General features: G+C 46.2%; 3 protein-coding genes across 4 annotated transcripts; 2 read left to right on the top strand and 1 right to left on the bottom strand.

The window, feature by feature from the left end:
• Positions 1-843: 843 nt before the first annotated feature.
• On the bottom strand, positions 844-22,900 carry LOC137664562 (probable E3 ubiquitin-protein ligase HERC4). Of its 2 annotated transcripts, XM_068402714.1 has the most exons (23): positions 22,772-22,900; positions 21,447-21,579; positions 20,696-20,772; positions 19,921-20,142; positions 19,072-19,163; positions 18,349-18,479; positions 17,425-17,573; positions 17,030-17,106; positions 16,622-16,716; positions 15,338-15,397; positions 14,544-14,646; positions 14,208-14,391; positions 13,702-13,880; positions 11,682-11,777; positions 10,375-10,476; positions 10,178-10,300; positions 6,092-6,232; positions 5,811-5,977; positions 4,695-4,761; positions 4,411-4,490; positions 3,177-3,360; positions 2,692-2,791; positions 844-2,038 (listed from the first exon to the last, which is right to left on the bottom strand). In XM_068402714.1, exons 1-23 carry the CDS (start codon positions 22,854-22,856, stop codon positions 1,824-1,826), a joined length of 2,862 nt encoding a protein of 953 aa, XP_068258815.1. In that variant the 5' UTR covers positions 22,857-22,900; the 3' UTR covers positions 844-1,823. The 2 variants fall into 2 exon arrangements, with proteins under 2 accessions (XP_068258815.1, XP_068258816.1); XM_068402715.1 differs by lacking the exons at positions 844-2,038; positions 2,692-2,791 and adding an exon at positions 2,827-3,006.
• On the top strand, positions 6,387-6,883 carry PYURF (PIGY upstream open reading frame). Its single transcript, XM_068402718.1, has 2 exons — positions 6,387-6,547; positions 6,742-6,883. Exons 1-2 carry the CDS (start codon positions 6,399-6,401, stop codon positions 6,881-6,883), a joined length of 291 nt encoding a protein of 96 aa, XP_068258819.1. The 5' UTR covers positions 6,387-6,398.
• PIGY (phosphatidylinositol glycan anchor biosynthesis class Y) lies at positions 6,917-7,651 on the top strand. Its single transcript, XM_068402720.1, has one exon. It carries the CDS (start codon positions 6,917-6,919, stop codon positions 7,145-7,147), a length of 231 nt encoding a protein of 76 aa, XP_068258821.1. The 3' UTR covers positions 7,148-7,651.
• Positions 22,901-25,520: the final 2,620 nt, after the last annotated feature.

Below are 25,520 nucleotides of genomic sequence, written 5' to 3'. Positions count from 1 at the left end.
AACTGTCATTACGCAATCAAAGTACTGCTTGTACTTTATTTCATTGCAAAAGGGATCCCCTGCGGATGTCATGTGGGACAGGGCTTTGGGGATGTCAGCACCCACACACCAAGGCATTTTTTTTAAAGGCTCTGCTGCTCAGGTGAGACATCTAAGTGACCATGGCTGCCAAGCCCTTTTGAAAGCCTGGCTTCTAGTTTCTCTCACTAAAACTAGGCTCAACCTCTGGACCTTTAAGGAAAGCAGAGAAAGGTTAGGAGGCACTGAGACTGGCTGTGACAATACATGGGGAAAGGCTGCTGGAGCTGTCACGTGGAAGCTCGAAGCAGCATCCTTTGCACTGTCACATGAGAAGTAGTATTAAAAAATAAAAGCAATTTCCTCTGCAGTCCCTGTCCATTTCTCACGTCTTCAAATGACACAACTCCAGGTGTGACCTGTTCTTGCACTGTTGCTTCAAACTAGTGGCATTGCTGTGGCACTCCCAACATCAGACATACCAGTGACTCTACTTGGGAGAAGAACATTTTATTCATCACTAAAATGCTGCCAGCGCTGGGACAGGGCACACTGCATGTGGTAACCAATACCAAGTCAAGACAGAACAGGAGGTAAAAACTGCTGTCTTCTTCTTGCTCTCAATTTTTACATTCATCTAAAGTGTATTCAGCACTAAATGTGAAAAACCTTGACTTGTTCAGCCTATACAATGCATCTATTTGAAATACATCAGCCTTTGACTCCTCTTGTGAATGGCTTCCCCATATCAATGAGGACAGAAAACACAGATACACTGTCACACATAGGCAGATGCGTAATGAAGGAAGAACACAACTACGGGTGTGGAAATTTAATCAATCACCATTTAATTCAACACAGTAAAAATCTTATTTACATATGTATATCCACTGACACATTTAACACACCAAAGGAAAGAGAAGACGACTCATTGTCATCCCTTTTTCTCTCTATATATATATTTTTACACAAAGCAAAATATACAGAAAAATACACATCCTGCCTGACATCGTCAATGTCCTGCCAATGCTCACACTGTTTTAGCAATGAGCTTCCAGCAGCCCTGCAAGCCTCAGGGTTCTGTAGACAGAACTGTTTTGCAAGCCTAAAATTTTGTTTGCAAATTTGCAAATTGCCAAACATCTCCTGAGAAGATATAAAGAAACATGACAAATATCACAGTGTTATCACACTAAATAATAAAAAGTCCATTAATGCTTTACAAATACAAAGTCTAGGAATGATCAAATCCTCATCCTAAGAACTTCTCTCAGATAAGTCAAAGGCCATATTCAGGTGAGCACAGACTGCTCCTTCAATTCACAGTTTGCAGGAACACATCTCCTTAGTGTAGTTGCTTCCCAAGAGAATCCTTAACTAATACAGATGAAAACTTTACCCTAGCTTCCTCGTCCAACGATGACTGCGCTCTAGCATATACTGGCTGGATGTTTGGTAATGAACAAATCACAGAGTCCCTGCTGCTGAAGGCTCACCACTAAACAAAGCCAGCATAGTGCAGCACATATATGTAAATATACTTGGTTATCAGCTTGCTTCTTGGAAGCATGTTAGATACAATTCTTCTTTCTTAACTTTATAATCTAAAAATCAGGCATCTGGTCTAAGCTCATTTTTATAATAAATATAAAATCTCAGTGAATACACACACTCAAGTGTTTATAATGTACAGTAAAAATAAGGCAGGGTAGAAACCAGTAAATTGGAGTCATTAAGGGAAAAATATGACAGGTGAAAAAAGATTTGTTTTCTTATTTTTCCTTTAAAGCGCTCATGACCCAGAGTTAGCGCAGGCCAAAAGTTTCATTATGCTCCATGGCACAGAGCAACTTTTTCTTGAGTATTCTTTTGCTGCTGTATTTGGGGAGAAATAAAATGTGGCTGCAGGTATTGGCAGAAGGATACATCTCATCTGGATTTTCTGCTTGAAGATATGCAATGACAAATGTAAAATATTCCAGTCCACAGGCAGGGATTTGAGCAGATCCTGTCAAAAAAGCTGAAGGAAGGGGAAAAAGAAAAACAAAAACAAGTTAGCAAAGTTAGCAAATTAAAAAAAAACAAACAACAAGATAATGTTATCAAAGGATTAAAATCGTAAGGGAAAATTGGTGTAAAAATATAGCTATTTCCATATGCCAATTATTTTGCTTTGTTGAATTTGTACCTGAATATAATAAAGTCTCTTGCTGATTCATAATAATTATAAGCCTTCTTTTACTTATATAGATTTTGTGGATGAGAAAGGCCAGGCTAGGTTTGACCTTGTATATTTAAAAAGGATGAGCTAGCTTCTGCAATTCTTTGAGAAAGGTAAACTGCTTACGTCAGCATAGTCTGCTCACAGAAGTTGATGCCTCTGACCAACAACTGACAACCACAAAAGTAAAGGATAAAGTAATTGCAAGGTTCAAGGCGGTCAGATGCACTCGGGCAAGACTCAAGGGATGTGAGAAGGGTCAGAACTGTGTCTGTGCAATTCTTTGTGTCACTTCTTTGTGGCTTTCACCAGAAAATGTGTCGGCGGGGGGGGAGGAAACATGTCGAAAAGCAGTTTGGAACTATAGTATTTTTCATGTGCAAGCATCTAAAACATGTGTTGTGGGGGAGAGAAAAGGGCTATGAAAAGTTTAAAAATGCCTGATACATTACCAAGAAACATTTTCTTTTTTTCTTCTGGAAGTTTGTGAAACACAGCCCAAAAATTCCTGATGGTTCGATCAAACCTTTTGTACTCACTGTACATCACGTTCTGTCACAGAGATAAAAATAAAACTGGCCAGTTAATCCTTACTATTTCCATTTTTATTTAAAGCAACAACAGTTTATCCAATAAATTTTATAATCCTGTTCATAGATATTCAAATCCTCTTAACCTCTGGAATCTGCTTGTTCATTTGTTTTCCAAAGATTCAGATGACAATCCTTGAGCTACGACTTGATTTCTAGTCCCCTTTGTTCTTGTAGCTGATGTAGATTAGAAACAGAATCAAAACAAAGACACAAATCAAATAAAGAGAAAGTCCCTTGAGCTTCTGTTTTTCTGTTCATGACCTATGCATGCAACAAAGTAACAGGTTAGGAGGAGTTTATGCTCTGCAGATATAGCTGAAGTACACCGTGCTTGTATCCAGTACCTTTTCCAGCAGATGCCAGTCAAATTCTGTGTGTCCCTGGAGAACAATCTGGAGCTCTACAGGGAGAAATATCTTCCAGTTTCTAGCTGGGCAGCCTCTTAAAAACCCTTGCATGAAGTCCTCAAATGGTTTCCGTACCGATTCATTGAACACATAATTCACATACAAGTCAACAAATTCTTTCCTGCAAAGATATTTTGAATCAAACAAGCAGCACAATAGATGCTCTTTTAAAAGGAGAATTATAGAGAACTTTATTCCTTATTCCTTTATTCCATATGACCTGCTCTACTGTAAGGACTCAGTCTTTACTGAGAGCAGTCATCACTGGCAATTATTTATTCACTGAATAAGCTGGGAGGATCATCACAAATAAAAGAGAATGCTGGCCAACATGGATTCATTCTGATAATACTCCTTGTACTTCATGTGAACACTCCAATGAAATCCTATCAGGCAGTTCACTATTCAGATGGAACCTAGCAGACCTAAATGGTGTAAATTCAGCAAAACTCCCACTGAATGCCCAAGAATTACTCTGAAATCAAAATAAATATTTGCACAGCTGTTTATCAGTACAGTTTTGCTCTTCTCTATATCTGTGATGGGGATTTGTTTAGTGACATTGTACTTGTACAATCAACTCAAAGTAAACACTATACTTCAAGCTTCCTAAACAGCCCTTTCATGCATCCTTCTGGGTCCTCAGATCATCTGCGTAACTCAGGCCACAGAATTTCTCTCTGTCCCCTGTGCTGAAGTTAATATTGACACAATACCTTATTGATAGATTGCTCCTTCTCTGTTATACACAAGATACATTCAATATACTTAACTAAGCAGGAAACATTTTGCTCATAAAAAAAACCTTATAGAGGTGTACCTATAGCTGGATTTCCCAGACAAGTTGTTTGTATTTCCTTGAAAATATTGTTCAGGGGTATTTTATACATTTGTTAGGAATTTCCCTGATAAGGCTAGGCATCTCTGTATATGCAGATGCCAGGAAGTCCAAGGATCCCTTTCTTATCCGCTGCTTGCACAGACTGCCAATGTCTGGCACATATGCAGCACGTACAGCAAGAACCAAAAGCCTACAACCTATTGGATCAAGACCAATGGCACAATGCTGATGTCCAGTATTTTCTAAGAGTATATGGGGATGGGTATAGATACGGCATTTCATACACTCATAGCAAGACAACAGGATAAGAAAAAGAAAAATAAAACCAACCTGTTATCCTTAGTGACAGGAATGTTGGCACCGTCTTTTTTAAGTTCAACAGGATCCCTGGAACCTTCTACTTCCATTATCTACGCAAATAAATGAAAATATTGGATGTTATATCTATATATGACAGATATATATGTGCTACATCTATAACTCTTTCTTTCTGCAGAGCCTGACATAGCACTCTCACTCGTTTGAGTTTACAGACAAGTTATGTCATTTGCAGTGAGATATTGTCTTGCCTGAGTATATGCATGGCATGTCTGACTGGCAAAATAATGTCTTACCGTGAAGTCCAAGTCCAAGCTTTCAAGGATCTGATCACATTCCTCATCCAAAATTCCCTGAAGACTCCTTTCAAAAAACAAAGGGGGGAAAAGAGAGAAGAAACGTGACCATTCAATGCACTTACAAATTCTGCTGAAAACCATCACTTGACAAGCAGTATCTAAATGCATAAACATACAGAACACCTGTACTCACACAAAACCTTCATATATGGCCCTAAACTGATTTGTACACTTATGTCCCGCTGCTGCCATGAGCTGAGAGCAAATGCCTTCACTGCGAAGGATTCCAGGCAAGTCCATCCCCACGCCCTGTGGGGATAACTTTACACAAAGTTCAGTGGCAAGGGGGCTTGGGCCACAGCTTTGTTCTTCCAAATATCATCTAGTTAAGAATTAAGTGTGGACCAGTGGGATGATCTGGAAGAACTGTTCTGGGGTACAGCACCTCTCAAAAGTACTGCAGGCAACCTGATGTTTCAGTCCACTGAGGGCTCTTTTGCACCTCAACACAGTCACTGCCTCCAGGGAAGGGGTTCTCATCTTCTCAACTGTTTATAGCACTTGCGTGGGAAGCTGGGCTTCAGGGGCTTAGAAGCTTTATGTTGGTGGCAGCAGCACCTCTGCCTGAAATCTCCTGTCCCAGTGCATGGAAACCCTACACGCGAGTTCTCAGATTTGGCACAACCGCAGCATACGGTAATACTGTGCTTGTGCATAACATCACTGTGGAAACTGATAATTAGTAAATCAGAAAAAGGAATGACGTTAGTAACTGGGTGTTTAGTTCTTCCACTCTTACAGCTCAGAGTGGTTTTGAACTATATAGTCACAGTGTGGACTTAAGCTCATGTGGAGCAGAAATCTGACCCTTTCTAAGCCATGGGGCTTGGGTTCTTATTTTGCCGATGCCAGCCTCTGTTCCAGAGCAACATCCGTGCCCTGGCCAAGGGCCACCTGGGAAATCTGTGGCTTTTCACAGCTCCGCAATGGCAAACGTCACTGCCACAAGTACCCCGAATACGGCCTTGGGGAACTCCGTGCGCATCGTCAAGCCAGGGGACCCGCCTCGCCCGTAGCTTCCCAGCAGAACCCGGGGCCGTGCCTGGCTCGTACCGGCCTTCGGCTGGCAACAGCTCGGCGAGGTCCTCCAGGGCGGGCGCGACGCTCAGCAGCTTTTTGTAGAGAGCCCTGGGGAAGGGGAAGGGCGCCGTGCGCCCGTTATACAGGGCCATGCCGCACAGCGTCCCGGTCCGGAAGAAGATGTCCCCGCAGCTCGAGGCCTGGTTAGAGACAAGCACATTCAAAAAGAAAAAAAAGCCGTGACTGCCTTTTCCCGGGAGCAGGCTCCCCGCCTGCCCGGGCCGCGGGGCTGCCGCGGCGGGACGGCCCCTTACCTGGCTGGGGAACCACGCCAGACCGGAGGCGGCGCGGCGGAAGGGCCCGGTGCTGGGCTGGCAGAGGGTCCTGGCGGCGACGCTGAAGAGCTCCTGGGACAGCCCGCCTTCGTCCTCTCCTGGCTCGCCCAGGAACGTCACCTGCGAGCCCCGAGACACCCATAGCGCCGGGGAGATCCACACCGGCACCGGCACCCGCCGCGGGAGGGGGGGCGGAACCACGGTGCGCGCACCGCAGCGCGGCCCGGGGCGGGTTGGCGGCCGCACCGGAAGCGGCGCCGTGCGCGGCGGACCGGGGGGAGCCGCCATGCTGCGCGGCGGCGGGCGCGGTGTGGCGGCGGTGCTGCGGCGGGCGGCGAGCGGCAGCGGCCAGGGCCAGGGCCAGGGCTCAGCGCGGCCGCTGGAACCGTCGCTGCTGCGCTTCCTGGTGTGCCCGCTCTCTAAGCGGCCGCTGAGGTGAGGGGCGGGGGCTGGGGCTGGGGCCGGGGCCGGGGCCGGGGCCGGGCCCTTCACGGCGGGAGAGCAGCTCTTGCAGCCCGCCCTGGGCCTGCTGCGGCCCCGAGTCGAGCGAGAGGGGCTGCCAAAGGGCAAACCCAGGCTATTCACTCCTCGTTTGGGTTTTCTTTTTTTCCCCTGACTTGCCTGGCCAGGTATGAAGCAGCTACCAACGAGCTCATTAACGAGGAGCTGGGCATTGCGTACCCCATTATCGACGGCATCCCGAACATGATCCCAGAGGCCGCCAGGACGACTCGGAAGAAGCCCCCAGGTGAGGGCTCGAAGCAGCCCTGAGGACCCGCCAGCCACAGCAGTAAACTGGGGCCGATGGCCGGAGGAGGCATGGTCCCCTCCCTGCCCACGCTGACTGTGCTCGTTCCCCTCCTGTCCCTGGCAGGCTTGTTTTATTCAGCCAGCGTAGATGAAACCTTCCCACAGGGCTGCATCAGCACAAACAGCTTATGTTTCTACAGTCTCCTCCTTCCTGTTACAATACCGGTTTATGTATTCTTCCACCTATGGACCTGGATGGGGATTAAGCTTTTTAGGCACAACTAGTGTGATGCATTTGCTAACCGCTGGGCTTCTCTAAAGCAATGCAGTCTTAACAGGATACAGCTATGAAGGAGACAGACTTAATCTCATCAGGTATTACAGTTGATTTGAGAAAGTTCCCTTCTGGCACTAGTGACTGTTCTCATTTTCTTAGTGGTTTCTGGAACTGTATGAAGTCCTCTGCAGCAGCCTATTACTTAATTACTGCTAAGGCAGGTAAAGAGGAGGAATAACAAGAAGCACTAACTCCTAGTGTATCCCTTCAAGAGTGTTGAGCATTTGTAGTGGCACCAGTGAAAATCTTCTAGGTGGTGATCGTTTTTACAAGGAAGAACTGTACCCTGACTGAAATAACTGATCTTAAATAATAAGCAATGACAACCTGCAGCAATATGAATCTCTCTGTGAATTACAAGCTTTGGTTTTGTTTTGAACTGATGTGTGCATTGAAATGTATTTGTCTCGCTGTCAGAAGAACATAAATTAGGCTGATGTTTAATAACAAAACCTGAGTTAAAGAAATTTACTTGAATGATACCCATGTCTGTATGTCCAGTAGCTGCTTGCTTTTTCCTTTTTTTTTTTCCCTTAAGAAAAGGGTGGGAAAAGACAGCACTGCAGAAAAGATGTACTTGTGCATTTGGGGGTTTTGTTAGAGTGGCCTCTAGCATATTCCGGTGTCTGCTTAGGAGATGTATGTTCCTGTACTATTTGTTAAATGTGTCTGAGTGCCCAAGTTTGCTAGCCAGGCTGGGTCATCTTTGTTGAAGAGGCAGCTCCTGACAGGTTAGAGGAAAAATAACTCCCAACTGAGCCCAGGATTTGGTAGCCAAGTCAGCAGCTAGAAATGCCATTTAAGTATGTGGAGTATCTTTCCCCTCAGCACTATCTCCTCCTCAGTAGAGAGGGAACAGAAGATACTTCTGCTAAATACTTCAACCTTCCCTGTTTTCATTTACAGAATTACAGAATCAATCAGGTTGGAAGAGACCTCTGGGATCATCGAGTACAGCCATTGCCCTGACACCACCCTGTCAACTAGACCATGGCACTAAGTGCCATGTCCAGTCTTTTCTTAAACACATCCAGAGATGGTGACTCCACCACCTCCCTGGGCAGCCTGTTCCAACATCTAATGACCCTTTCTGAGAAGAAATTCTTCCTAATGTCCAACCTAAACCTCCCCTGGCAAAGCTTGAGGCTATGTCATCTTGTCCTATTGCTAGCTGCCTGGGAGGCCAACTCCCACTCCACTACAACCTCCCTTCAGGTAGTTGTAGACTGCAATAAGGTCACCTCTGAGCCTCCTCTTCTCCAGGCTAAACGACCCCAGCTCCCTCAGCCGTTCCTCGTAGGTCAGACCCTCCAGACCCTTCACCAGCTTGGTCGCCCTCCTCTGGACTCGCTCCAACACCTCAACATCTTTCTTGAAGTGCGGGGCCCAGAACTGGACACAGTATTCAAGGTGCGGCCTCACCAGTGCTGAGTACAGAGGGACAATCACTTCCCTAGACCGGCTGGCTACACTATTCCTAATAGAGGCCAGGATGCCTTTGGCCTTCTTGGCCACCTGGGCACACTGCTGGCTCATGTTTAGCCAGCTGTCGATCAGCACCCCCAGGTGTTTACAGCAACACTAGAGAATGGAGTGACAGACCACTACGAGGGTGTCACGTGCAAAGAACTATGTTCTCGGTACTGTCTGACAAAAATGTCTTAACAGACACAGCTATGAAGGGGACAGGTTAATGCCATGATAATCTATTACAAGGGTTTCTTTTTTTATGTTTTGTTACTGGGTGGTTTATATCTGCAACACAAACATGTGAATGTCCTTTACCTGCTGAAAAATTCAGAAATGCAGCACCAAATTGTAAATACTGCAGACCTCGGTGTCTCTTAGTGGGATACCAATAATGCAGTCAAACTGATCAGGCTGCTGCTGGGCAAATCATGCTGTGATTTGCACAGTATGAAAGGCAGTGCCCGCAGGAGCTGTATTCGAAGGCTGACTAGCTAAACGTAGCTTGTTTGTGGGAGCTCCCTGTACCATCAGCAGAGAGAGACTAGATCTAGAGGACAGTACAGAGCACAAGCCTTATTGCTGCCATAAATAAATGCCTCTTTCAGCTGATGTAGTGAGGAAGGGGGAAGGAAAGGTAGCTCTAGGAGCCATAGTGAATCTTCTCCTAAGTGTACAGGAAGAAAAAGCTTTGACAGCTCTGGTTGGCAAGAAGTCTCACTTGGAAAGAACCAGAACTGAGTAACAGGGCACTGAGGTTGATAGTTCCTGCTGTGCAGGCATGGTGCCAGACTCTGACGGGCCTTGTGTTAGTGACTGATAGGGCACATAGTCCCTGAGCTGAGCTCTGCTCTGGCCAGGTGCCCTGTTCCCATGTCAGCCATCTAATGGCTTTTGCAGGGCAGGGCTAGCATTGCAATACCTTTAGAAAATATGGCTGCCAAAACCTTTGGGTTTGTGTGGAAACCACAGACAGCAGCCACACGGAGACAGAAGCATTATAATCAGCTTGTCATCTCTCTTGCTGACACTATCCTTCTTTTCCCCTCAGGCAGGATCTCCATGAGAGAAATGGCTTTTGTAGCTATGTCACTTGGTGGCCTCTAAGACTAGCTCCCCAGACACCAGGTTTTTCACATGCAGCAAAGTAGCCTAGAGCCTTTAAAGTCAGTCTAGCAGTGACAGTAATGGACTTTGCCAATTACCAGTCTCCTGAGGAATCCTATTACATATCCCCAAAGCAACTTCACAGTAAATAGCACTGCCGCTTGCATTTAACTTATGCCAACAAACCTAGATGGCTACCTGGAATAAGAATGTAAGATACCACCCTCCAGATTTACTCTACATCCCCCGTGGAACATGTTTTATAATAATTTGATGAGTAGTTGTTTTGTTGTATGCTCAGTGAATACTGAAACCCTTCTACCAACACTTCAGTAATACTGAAAACCAAAGAACACTGCAGCAATATATTCAGAGCTAACAAATAATACAATTTGGTATCTTACCTTTATGAACTTCTTGAATTGCTGGGTTGGTGCGCGATTCAAATGGGTCCATATGTCTTGCAGAAGGCACTGTCTTCTGACTGGAAAAACCCAGAATTCCCGGCCCATCTCTATTAAGTCTCTCTGAAGATTGAAGTGACAGTCTGTTAGCAGTGTGTTTGTCTCTTCTAAATTGTAAAAAAATTTGCCACACTTACATCACTGGGACTGGACAGAGTGCTGCATTCCATATTATGAATGACAATTTTGTCTAGCATGGCAAAGATGCATGGATATTTGGTCAGCTTCCATAGGGCCGTCTGAAATGACAAGGAAGAAGGAAAAAGACGTGTTGATTTTCTCTTGCAAAATCAGAGTTCGGGAGTACATGTGGAGACTGAACCTCCTGTCTGTGCTCTGGCAAACTCCCGTATCTCTGAAACATGCCCTTGTTGTGTACATGAATGCTACACCAACACAGGCACACTTTCTAAACGCATCTTCTAAACACCTCTGTGAGTGGGAAACCCTGACAGAGAGGCATCTGAACTGTCTGTGCAGGCACACACTTGCATTACAGTGCCCCAAGAATAAAACAGAGAGAGAGTGATTAATATCATCTTCCATAATTCAGCTAAACCAAAACACATAGTAAAAATGTCCTGGATACCCAGGTTATGGTCCATTGTTGTTCAAATCTGTTGGGTTTATTATCTGTAATACCAAAAGTAGATACCGGTACAAAATAATTTAATTCAAAGCATTACACCTCCAGTGTGATAAGGCAGCAACTTCAGGTAATGTCCTATTTGGCTTTTGATTCTATACTGTTACTCAAACTTCATCCTCTGCTCTGGTTAATTGGTACAAAATTGTTACATTAGCAAACAAAAGCTTATGAAAGAATTAGGCAGTTGCCCTGCAAATTCCAGCCAAGTTGCCAGAAAACTGCATTTTTTTGCCTAAGGAAGCCCCTACTATCCACGTTTCCATTTCGTGCTGCTTCCCATGACACTGATTGCATTTGGTAGTTAATTTTCACTTCTTTATGTCATCAAGAAATTAACCATTTCACAGATTATTTTTTATTACCATGGCTTTGTTTTTAGATGTAAGCAAATTGAAATGCCTAATAGGGTTTCTACATAAAAGTTTAAAGAAACCTCACAATATTTCTGTTAATTAAACATAATAAAATCCAGAGTAACAAGAAGTATAGCAACCATCCCTCATGGTGCTATTTCACACTGATGACCAGTTCAAAGCAAACAGAGCTGCTTAAGATGCTGGAGGACAGCTCCAACACTCAGAACCGGGGTCATCTCAGGAAAGGCACTATTGCAGCTGCTAAAATACTGGGATGGTAAATGGCTTGCATAAGTCAGAACAGCTGGAGGACTAGGGAAAATGCATTCTTTGAGATGTACTGGGCTAGAGTCTAGAGCTGACTTTCTATATATATTGACTCATTAAATAAAACAGAAAAAAAAAGTGTTTTGCACTGCTGGTAAGATTTTATACTTACTTCTCCAATACAGATCCCAAACAATCCGATAATCTCTTTCACTTTAGGCACATAGAACTTGTTTTCTTGTACTCTGAAACCAGTTCTGGAGTTCACCTGCATTGATACACGCAATATGAAAAGGGGTGTCAGCAGGTCTAGTGAGCTATGCATCTGTATGGCAGGGCAGGACTAAGGAGTAACAGGGCTCCACAGAAAGAGCTCTGAGACCTGCACAGAAGTGGAAGGATAGAAACGCTACAAGTAGCACAGCACTCAACAGTGAGAAGTCTCAGAAAGCCATGTATAAACTAGCCAAGAAAGCAAGTTTCATTTACAATGAAGACCCCTTAACAGGCCTCCGTCAGGAAAGGTATGTTTCACTTTGAGTGTCTTTCATGTTGCAGGAGAATCTGAAGTTCCCTATTCACTTTCATACTTGTTGCCTGGCAAAGATTGATCTTTGGGGGGATAGTGAACATGTAAAGCTCCAAACGATGTAACCACTTACGGAGGAGTAGGTCTGCTGCACTTTTGAGTTTATTTATCTGGATAAATACAGATCCAAGAGTCGAAACTTTGAGGCCCAAATCTACATTCTCAGCCAAAAGGATATTCAATTCTGAACAAAATTTAACAACTCTCTCTGATTCATACTAAGTGCATGCTCGAGCTCTTGACTTTCCTAAACTTTTAGCATCTCAGAAAGGAGAAAGGATAGTTGTCAAGAATACAGTTATTGTCCCCTTTCTTCCCCTTGTTCATATGCAGCTAAAGATGCTCTAATTCTGTTGTCCCATAAAATTTCTCAGGCAACAGGCTCTTAAAGCTTCACTCAGTGTTACTGTAGCAGCCACCATGTGCCAAGCAGGTAGGTTGTCTTTTAAATGCTGTCAGCAGTTACTGGGGTGAGGGATCTCAGTGGCAGAAAGGGGAATGGGCATGCAATGTAATGGACCACACATCCATATCTCTGTACACATCAAAGCATGCACTGCTCACACCGCTGAAAGCATGCTTCCCCCTGCCAGGGGCTGTAACATGCTTCAGCTCTTCACTTCTACAGAGGCTCAGCCAGGCACAAGCCAAGAGCACGATTCCTTCAAAGCTACGCTGGTGTAGACCCAAAGAGATTCCTGAAGCAATGCCAAACAGAATCACAGAATCACAGAATGTTAGGGATTGGAAGGGACCTCGAAAGATCATCTAGTCCAGTCCCCCTGCCGGAGCAGGATTGCCTAGACCATATCACACAGGAACGTGTCCAGGTGGGTTTTGAATGTCTCCAGAGGAGACTCCACAACCTCTCTGGGCAGCCTGTTCCAGTGTTCAGTTACCCTCACCGTAAAGAAGTTTTTCCTCATATTTATGTGGAACCTCCTGTGTTCCAGCTTGCACCCCTTGCCCCTTGTCCTGTCAAGGGATGTCACTGAGAAGAGCCTGTCTCCATCCTCATGACACTTGCCCTTTACATATTTATAAACATTAATGAGGTCACCCCTCAGTCTCCTCTTCTCCAAGCTAAAGAGACCCAGCTCCCTCAGCCTCTCCTCATAAAGGAGATGTTCCACCCCCTTAATCATCTTTGTGGCTCTGCGCTGGACTCTCTCTAGCAGTTCCCTGTCCTTCTTGACCTGAGGGGCCCAGAACTGGACACAATATTCCAGATGTGGCCTCACCAGGGCAGAGTAGAGGGGGAGGAGAACCTCTCTTGACCTGCTAACCACATCCCTTCTAATACACCCCAGGATGCCATTGGCCTTCTTGGCCACAAGGGCACATTGCTGGCTCATGGTTGTCCTGCTGTCCACTAGGACCCCCAGGTCCCTTTCCCCTACGCTGCTCTCCAACAGGTCTGTCCCCAACTTATACTGATACATGGGGTTGTTCTTGCCCAGATGCAGGACTCTACACTTGCACAACGAGGCCCCATATTCCCTTGTAAGAAGGAAACCCAGAGAATTCAACAAGTAAAAATGGTTAAAATACTCTAACTTGTACTGATACCTCCTATCTAATCAGGATCCAAACACTTTCTCACCTGGTAAAGAAGCTGCAGTATTTGCAGAGGCTCTGTTTCATGTGGGTGCAGGTTGTAGGGGTTTCTTTGCTGGTATCTGAATTCCATGACAAATTGAGACAGGTTTTTCTGGGATACTCTCTGATATAGAACAACCAGCTCGTTGAAAAAGGATGTTTCTAGATTTGACCACAGGCATTCTGTTAAGAAAACAGCTAGTGAAGTATCCATCACAGGTAACATGCAAATAACTGCAATTTCTGGATGAAGCTGCATTTTCTCTTTTTATCAAATGAACTAAACCAAAAAAATGTTTAATTTTGCACTACAAAAATTAGTAAACCTCAGACTGAGAATTTTTTTTTTCTTGTGTCTTGCTGTGTAGTCCCCATGTTTCTACTTCTACCAAAAGCATTTTTTCCAGGCTGAACTCTGGAACAAATTACATCAGTGATACTAACTCTTGCTCCACAGCCGAAAATAGACAAGCATTTAAATTGTTCAGTTCTGTCATCATAAAACCCTACCAAGAGTTTGCAGGTCCTCTGGCTGGAGCTTCATGATGGCTTGTGCTAGCAGCCTGAGAGAATGGAAAGAGCTGTAATCTTCTCCCTGCAGAAGGAAAGGCAGGATCAAGTAGACTCTGAAATTTTCCGGAGAGATGGGAGAGGAAGATAGTGCTGGCAGTAACTTCTCAATCTCCTTTTGCACCTTCAGAAGAAAAAAAAAGAGACAAGGCTTAAAAATGCAATTATGTTTTGCCAAAATCACCTATGAATTAGGTACAGAATTCCTAAGTTTCGTGCACAAGTCCAGAAGTCCTCCGTATCTGTGTCATGAGAATCCTTGTATCAAATCCTTACCTCCTGGAAGACTTCTGGCTTCTTGCTGATCTTCTCATAAAAAAGTTGCACTTCTGACATGTCTACACCTGAGACTTCTTTGGAAGTTTTGAAATGTTTGTCTCTATCACAAAGGAAAAAAGAACACCAAATGATGTGAGAAGCTGTTTTTTTGTTATTGACTGAATCCTAACATCAGAAAACACTTGGAAAGTTCAGCCCCACCTCCAGTGGGTATAATTTCATCTTTTCTAAGAAGATATTCTCACTGTGGTGTGACCTGATTAATATTCTGTCCTTCCTGTCTTGTTAATGGTAGGCTTCCTGTATTTCACCCTAAAACAACTTGCACTTCAGTGCTGGGAGGAGCTATTATGGATCCTTTGGGAGCTATAATATTGGCTAAAGGGCTTATCATAGAATCATAGAATCATTTAGGTTGGAAAAGACCTTTAAGATCATCAGGTCCAACCATAAATGTAACACTGCCAATTCCACCACTAAACCATGTTCCTAAGTACCACATCTACACGTCTTTTAATCTACACACACCAGGGATGGTGACTCAACCCTTATTATCATCTGTCAAATGTCACTATGGGATAATCTGCTAGAATGCGAGCTTCTGTAGGAAATTTCAATAGGACTGGGGGGATAAAAAGTTAATTTTAGCATGGGCTTTGAAAAATACAGACTTGCTTCTTGCAAATTCAGATACGACTAATCTTCTCTACATACGTGGCCTAAAATAAAACTTTCTGGTCAGTTTACATGCAGCTAATATATTCTGTTACATCTAAGTCAGCACACGCTACCTTTTCTCCAGGAAGCTTCCGTTGATGCAAGCCTCAGATGAAAAGATCAGTCTGATATTCCTGACAATAAAAAACAAACCAAAGTCAATCCTTTCAACATGAGTAGCAACTTCAGGTTTTTAATTCTGAAATAACAAAAAGCATGTGTACGGGTGTGTCTGCACCTGACCACATAAAACTTCTCTTAGCACCACTTTATTGACAGTGTTGCAGAAGACATTGTATTCAAAGAGTTAGTAATCTTCAGGAAGCCACCTCTGCTCTCCTGGGCCTTATAAGGGAACCTGCTCAAGCACCCCATGCCAGCCTGTGTTGCATGCTGGTGGGTGTTATGATGGAGATATCTTCTCCTGACAGGTTGGGATGTTACCTGGTTCTGTTTGTTATGCAAAATAAAAGGCACTGCAATATGGAAGGGAGGAGGAATCCCTCCACGGACGGGATCTTTGTAGCACACTGAGGGAAAATCCATCAGGGTATCCATTTGCTGCTGCACTGAAGCTGGGTTCCCAGTATCTGAAGGGACATTAGACTTATTACCTGTATTGCTGGTTCTATTCTTATTAAAGCAGCTATTTTGTCAAGCGATTTGCTGTCAGGCCCTTCCTGTTCAGATCTGGAAAGAACCCTCTCTCTCTTACCCTCTCAACAACCACTTTCCATATGATCCACACTGTACTAAAAGTGGCCAGGGAAACATTTAGATACAAATTCGCCAAGATGGTTAAATGCTCAAAATCAGCAGCTGGAGTCAGATTTGACCAAGGAAAATAACCTCCCACGTAAGATCTGAAAAAAGACTACGTAATCATAATTCTCAGCCGTAAGTGTAAGGCTTCCCACTGTAGTATATACTTACTGCTTTTGAAAATGGGTAACTAAAGAAGGGATCACTAATTTTTAAATGCTGACACACACAAAACATTCCAGTTTGGGTACTCTGGATTACAATTTTTGCACAAGGCCTCAGTCTGCAGACCGAATCTTTCACTGATTTAACTTGTTGGCTCTTCATCAACTTAACAACCATTCTGGCCAAGAAGAGGAAGACAGGCTTCTGAAGGCAGGCAGTATGTCTGCTCTGTTCCTGCAAAAGGGTTATCAAAGGGCTGTTGCTTATCAATATCTTTTTCCTGTGCAAAAACTAGGTAAGAAATGCTGGTACAAGATTCTGTCTCGGCTAAATTCTTGCACATCAGTTCCTACAGCAGTCTCCAAAGAATAATAATTTTTAGAGAAAATCATGTATCAGGGAAAAAAAAAAGAAGCAAGTTTCTGACTTACTTTTTTATACCCTCCCAATGGTTTGAACAGGAATTAGAAATCCATGCATCCACGTCTTCATCCTTCAGAGTGGCAATTCCATTCAAACAGGAATTCTGTGTGAAATGCATGAAAATATTGACAAGATTACAGGTCTAGCAGATGGGATTCTTTTTTTCAAGCCAATAATTACAAGAAGATTTCAGTCTAAGTACGGACAAATTAATGGCCATCCAGCATGATCCATATGCATTAACCACAGAACAGATATATAATTGCAATACAAGTTAGTTTCTGGGTAAGCATGGGAAGAACTGCAAGAGACATATATGAACTTGGAGCACTAAAAGCAGGATGGAAAATCCAAATGTTTCCAGCAGTAATGTGAACAATGCTAAAATTAGAAGCTATGATCAAATATACACATACCTTGTTCTCCTTGCAAAGGACAATACTTTGGATTCCTCCTGCAATAACTTCAATCGCCTTTTGTGATATGTTGTTTTCTGTGAAAGAATAAAAACATTTTCAAAGGAACATTTGAGGAGACAGTCATTATCTTCAGAGAGTTCAGTGCACAGATGTGGAACAGTAAAACAACCCCTCAGATAGTAGCTGTTTGTCTAGAAGTTGATTCTATGTGGCCATTACCCATGATGATAAATCAAGCAGCAAATGGAATTATCCATTGTAGAATCTGTTGGGATGACCAAACAAGCATGAGACATAACGTTAGCCTCTTCAGTGTAAACACAAAATCAAGAAACCAAATACGTCCCTGGAAGAAATGAATACAGATTGTACACATCTGCAATGGTCATTACCCTGACAGGATTTTCCAGTATCCACTGGTGAATTTATCGGAAGTGGTATCAACTGATTAGGCTTTCTCTCGTCTCCCAGCTGTCCATCTTCACCAGAACCAAACAAATAGACTTCGTCCAAGGAGGGGACATAGACCAGGGTGTGCTGTCTGTTCAGAAAAAGAAAAATGTTCATAATAAGCTAACACCACTGGGCTAGTCAGAAAAAAAATTACAGATACATTTTCAGAGTGGATAGCTGAGGCTTGTCTTTAAAAGTCCTGACAGTCCAGCTATAGAATCCCTTTAACTAAAGCCTTAGGACCCTTCCTTGCATAAACATTTAGCAATAAAGAACCATATGGACTCAAATTTCCTATGCTATCCTCTAATGTTTGTGATTTACCCTGGTTACACATACAAAAATGAAGTGTTATGCCTTGCTAGCTTCACACCCTTCCATTTTTAAAAGTGCAACTTCTATGCTGCCGAGTCTGATACAAAGCCCAGGAAAGTCAACAGGAAACATTTCTGGCCCAGTTCCATAAAGGTAAAATGAAATTGGATAATTATCACCACTCTTCGGTTCTTTCTAAGGACCCACCAGTTTGTCAAAGTGGACAGAAATTCAGTGACTTTCCCCTTTTGACAGCCTTTTGCCCTTTGGAACCCAGTACACCCTTCATTTCTTAAAAGAGCAAAAACCCAAGGGCTTCTGGTGTTTTTTGTAGACCTCTCCCTCTGCTCAGCACAGGCTGAGGGTTCTGCTTTCACAGGGGCTGTGGCAGGAGGGTGGCTTACACTTGAAGGGTGGACAATATTTTGACAGTACTGACCTACTGGGATACAGGCATCTGAACATCTTGGTGACTCCCCTCCCTACTGTTCTTCAGTGATTCCCCTAAGACCTTGACCTTAGAAGGCACGTTATTGGTACTTTCCCACCTGCTGCAGGCAACCTGCGAAACTCTTGCTCCCCACAGCTCGGCCACCACACGAGGCATGAGTTCATTCCGAGTGCAGTTGTGACCAAGCTGGCCAGCTCCTCCTGCTCCAAAGGTGCACACTAATCCCTCCTTGAAGATGAAGAAACAAACAACAGGATCACTGCATTAATGACGGCATTCTAATGGTCACCACCAAGAGTGAGAGCCAGTAAGGCACAGTATGTTATATGGAACTTGTTTCAAAACATCCCTGTTTCAAACAGGTAGAGTTCACTTTGCATGAAGCCTAATCTTACACTGTCTGATGTCCAGATCACTTAACTCCTGAGAAAAGCAATTTAACTCCTGAGAATAACTCTCTGTTGCATAAGAATTTTACTTGTATGAGTAAACCCTAGTGAATTAGCTATTGTTCACATTTTCTGAAGTCCTCAATATGCTATAAATAAGAAAATATTTTCAAAAAGTACCAAGAGTTGAACTGCACCTCTTTGCCCCAGGATTCCCATTCACCATCTCCCTGCAAAAGTTTGCATGCAGGTGATTGGAATGTAAGAAAAGGCCAGTTTTCCCAACAGCTTGGTTAGCATCTCTTGGGGATTCTCTTCAGACTTGGATGGAAGCAGGCATTGCCATCCAGATTTCTCCATGCTGACTTTCAACAGTGTATCTTTTCTCACACAGTGAGGTCTCAGATGCTGACTTTTCATTTCAGACTCACCTTGGAGAGAACTGCAGTATGATCTGCCCCACATGAGATAAACATAGTCTTCCAGTGCTCTAATGCTCCAACATATGATGGGCAGTCCCTGTCTGGAAAGCAGATAGCACTGCTGAAGTGAAAGAGTACTGAGGGGTTTCACACAAAGACAGATTTAGAAAATAGCGGGTTTTAGTGCTTTTCAGTCCCCTCTTACAGCAATTCATGTCTTTACAACTTGGTTTTGAGCTGTTTTCTACCCTCCACTATAACATACTCTTTCTCATAATGTTCTTTTTCATAGTGTTTTTTCATTTACATTCGATCTGAAACAAAATGCAGCACTTTCACATCTGCTTGCCAAAAGATACTTGGCTTCAAAATATCTGACTCTCAAGGGTGTGGATTCATTCAGATCCCACTGACTTCAGGTTCTGTCTGGCCAGGGCAACTCTGCTCTAGCCTTCTAGGTTTGAAGACAATGGGTGGTTTTAATTCTTCTCTCACCTTGTGTTTTCAGAGAATTAAAGAAGGCAAATAGGTATAAAATTAATTTATTTCATGCAAGACTGCCTGGAGAGAGAATGGGAGTGGAAAGAGACCTCTGAGACATATGGTTTTAGAAGCCCACACTATCCAGTTGGCCACACAGAATGACTGGAAGTTCTCTGTAGAAATACAACCCCTAAATCCTTTGTCCCTGTATGCCTTTCCTGGTCAGGAAACGAACTTATCCAGATATACTTATTTCAAAAGACTTTACTGTCCACTGCCGCTCCAAAAGGGCTTGGCAGTCCTGAGGAGCCACTCCCATGTCTACAGTAAGCTCACAGACCAGGAAAACACCTTCCTACTGCTGTCCTTCCTTACCTTCCGTGTCTCCGAGTCCCAGTTGTCCAAAATCGTTCTTTCCCCAGGAGTACACAGCTCCAGAGAGTGAGACAGCAGCACTGTGAGCTCCTCCAGCAGCAATTTGAGCGAGTGCGATGCCCTTTAATCTTTCCACCATCTGTGGTTGGGGGATGAGCGATGTTTGGCTCCCCACTCCAAGCTGTCCATGGGCGTTCTGGCCCCAGCTGAAGAGCTCACCTCCTTCCCACACAGAACAAAAGAAAACAGCTCAGTCTCACTGCTTCCCTTGAGTCTTTCCACTTTGGGAGTGGGAGTGAAAATCAGTGCTGTTTTCAGGGACCTAGCTCCAAGGTGAGACCATCAACTGCAGCCAAATCTCCCTGTTTGCTTCTGACCCCTTTGGGGCAGTCCCATGCTGCCCGTGTGACTCAGCACAGCAAGAATAAAGGCAGGGTGTTTCCACCTCTAAAGCCATACTTGCAAGAAGTTCCCAACCAAAGACGTGAATGATCAGGTCTGGTGACTGCAGAGCAGGGCGGCCACATCTGCTCTCCATAACGCACCTTTGCAGAGGGGTAGTGCTCAGGAACTGGAGAGAGACAGAGCTGCAGGTCCCCAGGTGCTGGGAGGAAAGGGCAGCAGGGATAGCCAGCTCACTTTGTGTCCCCCACCCATCGCTCATTACTCTCTAATGGTATCACCAACTCCTGGAAGGAGTTCAAACACTCCCTTCCGAGAGCAATCCCGCCATAATGTGACTCCCATTTGGAGAAGTGTGCTTGAAAGAGGCTACCTCTGGACAGTGCCATGGCGTGCTGGTCCCCACATGCTATTTGAACAATATCTTGGGTTCCTATTTCTTTCACCAGCCTACAAAAATAAGGAAAAAAAAATACCAAATCAAAATAGATAGATGCTGTGCCATAAGACAAAGTAAAGGAAGAAGATCCTCCACTCACCAAGTCCTAGCATGTTTTGTGGGAATTACATGGAAAAATATAGATCACCTGTAAGTTGATTTACCCTGCTCCTATGCTAGCCTACTGCAGCTGCACTAACTGATTTGGTTGTGGTTTGCACCATGGGAAGCTGCTAGAGAATCAGGCTCAGCCCTGGGCAAGTTAACAGAAAATCCCACAGCAAACTGCTGTGCCATTTTGAGATGATGGTTACCCTCACAGCTTAATCAGAAGATGGCAAGGTTCAGATCTGCTTGGGTCTTTCACTCGCAGTTTTCCCAAGCCACGTGTGGTTTGCAAGTCATCTGCATTACTCTGGTATATGCTACCCATCCTTACTAAGTTTGAGAGAAAGCTGTCTGCTGTATCTCAAGCAGCTCAGATCTTGGTATTATCCTCAAAATCAGTGCACTTCTTGCTGGGTAACAAAAGAAGATAAAGTTTTGGGTACTAGGAATTAAAGTGTTCCAGTTCCCTCTCTACAACAGGAACACGCCTCAGTCTCTTGGATATTACCTTCAGGAAAAGTGGGCCACCTTCTCTGACCATTAACATCCATACCTCCACCCCATAAAAGCTTCTTACCTTGTCTTAGAGCAGGCAGCTGAAGCTGTAGCCCACTGTTCAGAAAGCTTCCCATCAGGGGAGAGAACAAGCATGTGTGTTGCGTCATGGTTTGAACACTGCACCTTCTCATTCCTCTGCGACTGCGTGTGCTCTGCAGAACAAATACGGACAGGCACGACGGTCACGCTTAGGCAGTGGTCATCTTAACCATCTCAGCCCCCTCCCCAAGATCTCTGTGTGCTTCTGCTTTCACCAAGAGCTTCTGATCCTCAGGACAAAGTGATACAAGTGTCTATGATCTATTTTCTCAGGCCCATTGGGGTTTCACTGTCATACTCACTGCTTGGTTTCATGCCAGACAACTCTCCTGGCTATCACTAAAAGACATTTCTCCATCTCTTAGGCTGCTGTCCCACCAGCTCCCAAGATGATCAGCAAAACATCAGCAGAAGCACACTCTATTACTTTTGCACAGCTGTGAAGCGTGTCCTGGGGAGATAAAGCTCTTCCTGAGGTATCTGACCGCCCCAGATTTGTCACAGCCTTGGGGATGGGACACCTTGAAGCCATACGTTTTACAAGGCACTGGAGAAGCAATGATGGAAAATTCACACATTACCGATTTCCAGCAGAAGAAAGTCCCTTCTTGTCTGCAGCTGATGGGCTGCAGGTGCTTTCCTGGCCCTGAGGCACCAGATCTACTCAGTTACTCGTGTGTGGCCCTATTGCAGCACAAGCGCCTGAGAGCCAAGATGCCCAAGCACGAAAGGCAGCCATCGGCAAAGCCCTCCCTGATTTACCTGACACCTCTGGAGACTCACTGTCCACCCTTCTCACACCAGCTTAATCACAACATGTAACCAGAGAGGAAAAGTCACATCTGTTCCGCACCATGGCCTGCCTCCTTCCAGCTGCTCGCGATTGCTGAGCACTGGGACGTGTTGAAGCACCTCGAGCAGCGGCTTGCTCTCCCCGAGAGGCAGAACAGCAGATCATTGCAACTTTACCGGTTTGACCTCCACGGACCCATCCCGGAGGGTCTCACCGCCCAGCGCGACGCGCACGGCTCCGGCGGGAGGCCCGCCCTCGGCCAGGAAGCTCCCACCCCCGGCAGAGCTCTAGCCATCCCCAGCAGAGCCTAGCCACCCCCGGCAGGGCGCTAGCCGCCCCGGGCAGGGCGCCAGCGACCCCCGGCAGAGCGCTAGCCACCCCCGGCAGGGCGTTAGCCACCCCGGGCAGGGCGCTAGCCATCCCCGGCAGAGCGCTAGCCACCCCGGGCAGGGCGCTAGCCGCCCCCGCCGCCCTCTCGACCCCTCCGCCGCGCCGCTCCCGCCGGTCGGTACCTCCCGTCCCCTGCGGGGAGCCGCTCCTTCGGCCCCGCCGCCCGCCCCGCCGGCCACGCCGCCGCTGCTGCCGTCCCACCTCCATCCCCCGCTCGCCGGTCGCCCGACAGCTCGGCAGCGCCGGGGACAGCGCCGGGAACGCCCCGCCCCGGCGGGGAAACGGGAACCGAAACTGGGTAAGTGCCGCGGCAGCGGGAGGAGGAGCGAGCGCGGCTCGTTCCGGGAACCTCCGGCGTCAGACGGTGCGGGGTTGGCAAACTCTGACCCCTGCGCTGAAACCGTGTGAGCTGGTGCTGGGCTCTGGTGACCTCCGGCTCCCTCCGGCGTGTGGGAGGCGGCTGCTGCTCGGGGTGGGAGGAGGGGGGGACCAGAAGGCGAGTAGAAGGATGCCGGGGTTTTCCACGTGGAAAAGGCACCCGTTTGATTTCATTATTCACCTCGGAGAGTGATCTGCCTGTGTCCATCCTTTACAGCTTTCTGTCAGCTTGGAGACCTCCTCTGCTGCTCCCCGCATCCCCAGTAAGAGCCCGTGTGCATTCAGAGGGGCTGCGTGGCTGGGTGAAGTCAAGCAGCAAGTGAAATGCCTGGCTTAGAAACATGCCAATGTCCAAAAGCCACCTGCTTCCATTCTCACATAGTCTCCCCTATCGTCTGCTAAATCTCCCCCTGCCTTCAAAGACCCTGGAAGCTTACCCCCCCCAGAAAGGCCACCCAGCCTGCCCACACACACACTGTCTCCCTGGAGTGATGCATGCAGGACCATCTTGATGACAAAATAAGGGATGCCCACGTGAATGATGAAATAGATCAAAACATGTAAGAGCATTTTTGTTGTATTCCTAATAGCGTCCACCCATGAATTAAATTCAATCTGCTTAAGAAAATGTTATGCTGCTGAATACTAAGCACAGACTTTGGTGGGGCACTCTACGAAAGTCCCAAGAAGCACAACATGAATCTACAGATTTACACTGGAGCTCACTGAAATGCAGTGGAAAATTCATTACTGAGACACAGATGCATTTAATGCAATATATTTAAATGGAGCAGGCGGTGGTGCACAAAAAGGCACACAGAGGCTCCTGGGGTGAAGAAAAAAAGATGTGGAGGAGCCACAGAAGCAAAGCAAGGTGAACCTGGGGCATACAGTAACTGACTTCTCCCCAAGGAGGAGCAACCCAGCCTGTCTTTCCCAGCCACTTCCCTACACACACTGTGGGGACCTTCTCTCTTTCCACAGTACACAGGAAAGTCTTGAGATCAAGAAATACCGAGCTAGAGCTGTGAGGCCAAAGCAGGAGCGATGAAGGGACACTAGAGGTCCTTCTGCACCAAAGTCTGAACTAACGCCTCCTCCTTGGGAGGAAAAACTCTGTTCCAAGCAGAGGCAACGGCACCTGCCTCCTGTTCGGCACAGAAGTGAAGAGATTCGAGAAGGGGAGGAAACATGTTAATCTTCTTCCTTTTGGAGCTACGTTTTTCCTCCTGCCTGGTGGACTGCTGACAGTGACTTCATGTGAGAAAGGCTTGCTCTGGTAACCTACTGCAGGTTCCTTAAACACCCTGCGGTTCTCTGCCCAAGAGGTATTGGGGCTTGTGGTAGCCTGACCAAAAGGCATCTGGGGGCCCGTGAGGGAGATGCCTGGCAACTGGCAGGAGACAGAGGAAAGAGGTCAGCTGTGCAAAATGATTTTCGTAGCTATAACTGGGTTTGGCAGACGTGTCCGTCCATACTTGTCCATTTCGCCGCTTTCCGTCACTTACCCATACAAAAAAAAAAACCCCACCCATGTGTCAAACACCTCGAGTGTGGCGTAGTGCTTGCTTATGAGGGCAGCCCCTCCCCCAGGAGAACAGCACGGAGCACTGCCAGGGTGGGGGCAATGGAGAAATCCAAGGAAATGTATGCAGGTGCCATGATGTCCAAGGAGGAATGTCCCATGGTGGGCCCCAGGGAGCCAAGGAAGCGTGTGGCAGAAGCCCATTCCCTCAGTGTTGGCAGCTGAACGGGCATGAGCAGGTCAATCCCTCCAGAGCAGATTTGGGAGCACGGGGAGCTTGCAGCCACTCTCAGCTGGCCTGTCTGACTCACGGACCCCAGCTGCTCTGCGTGGGAAGGGACATGGTGACCCAAGGGCCCCCAGCAGGGCTCAACCGCTGGCAGCCCACACCAGGCAGTGCCACATCCCGTTTCACAGCAAGGAACACTGACTACCTCCATCCCTCTCCACTCCAGAGTGCCAAAGCAGCGCCCGCCGCGCAGGCCCTGGCAGTACCAGGGCTGAGCATGGCCTCAGCCTGGGCTGCCCTGCACAAGATGAAGCCCCCACCGGCACAGGCAGGGCCGAGGGGAGGGAAGGAGTGCAAGGGCAGAGGAGAGCACTCTGTGCCACCCCATGCCCCATCGCCCAAGGGGTTTAGCAGCACCACGGTGCTTTGGGGTGCTGCGCTTTCAGGGCACTGGCCCGACAGACTCAGGCAGCATCGCCCAGCATTGCCCGAGGAATATTCCCAGTTTCTGCTGGTGGCAACAGCCCCCTGCCCTCAGCCCCTCGGGGACCCCTCAGGAGCCATCCTGGGGTGGGTGCCACAAGCCAAGGTGAAAGAAGGCAGCGGGCAACAACTTTGTCTCAAGTCTGTGTGTACAAAAGGAACCCGACAGCTCTCCTTTCCTCCCTCGTCCCCGCTCCCCCAGGAAACCGACCTGTCTCTCGGGTTCACCGGGGGCCCTGTAGCCCCCCCCAGCTGA

Source organism: Nyctibius grandis, chromosome 6 (assembly GCF_013368605.1).
Source record: "Nyctibius grandis isolate bNycGra1 chromosome 6, bNycGra1.pri, whole genome shotgun sequence".
Classification (NCBI taxonomy): domain Eukaryota; kingdom Metazoa; phylum Chordata; class Aves; order Nyctibiiformes; family Nyctibiidae; genus Nyctibius; species Nyctibius grandis.
This window is presented reverse-complemented; position numbering and strand designations above follow the sequence as displayed.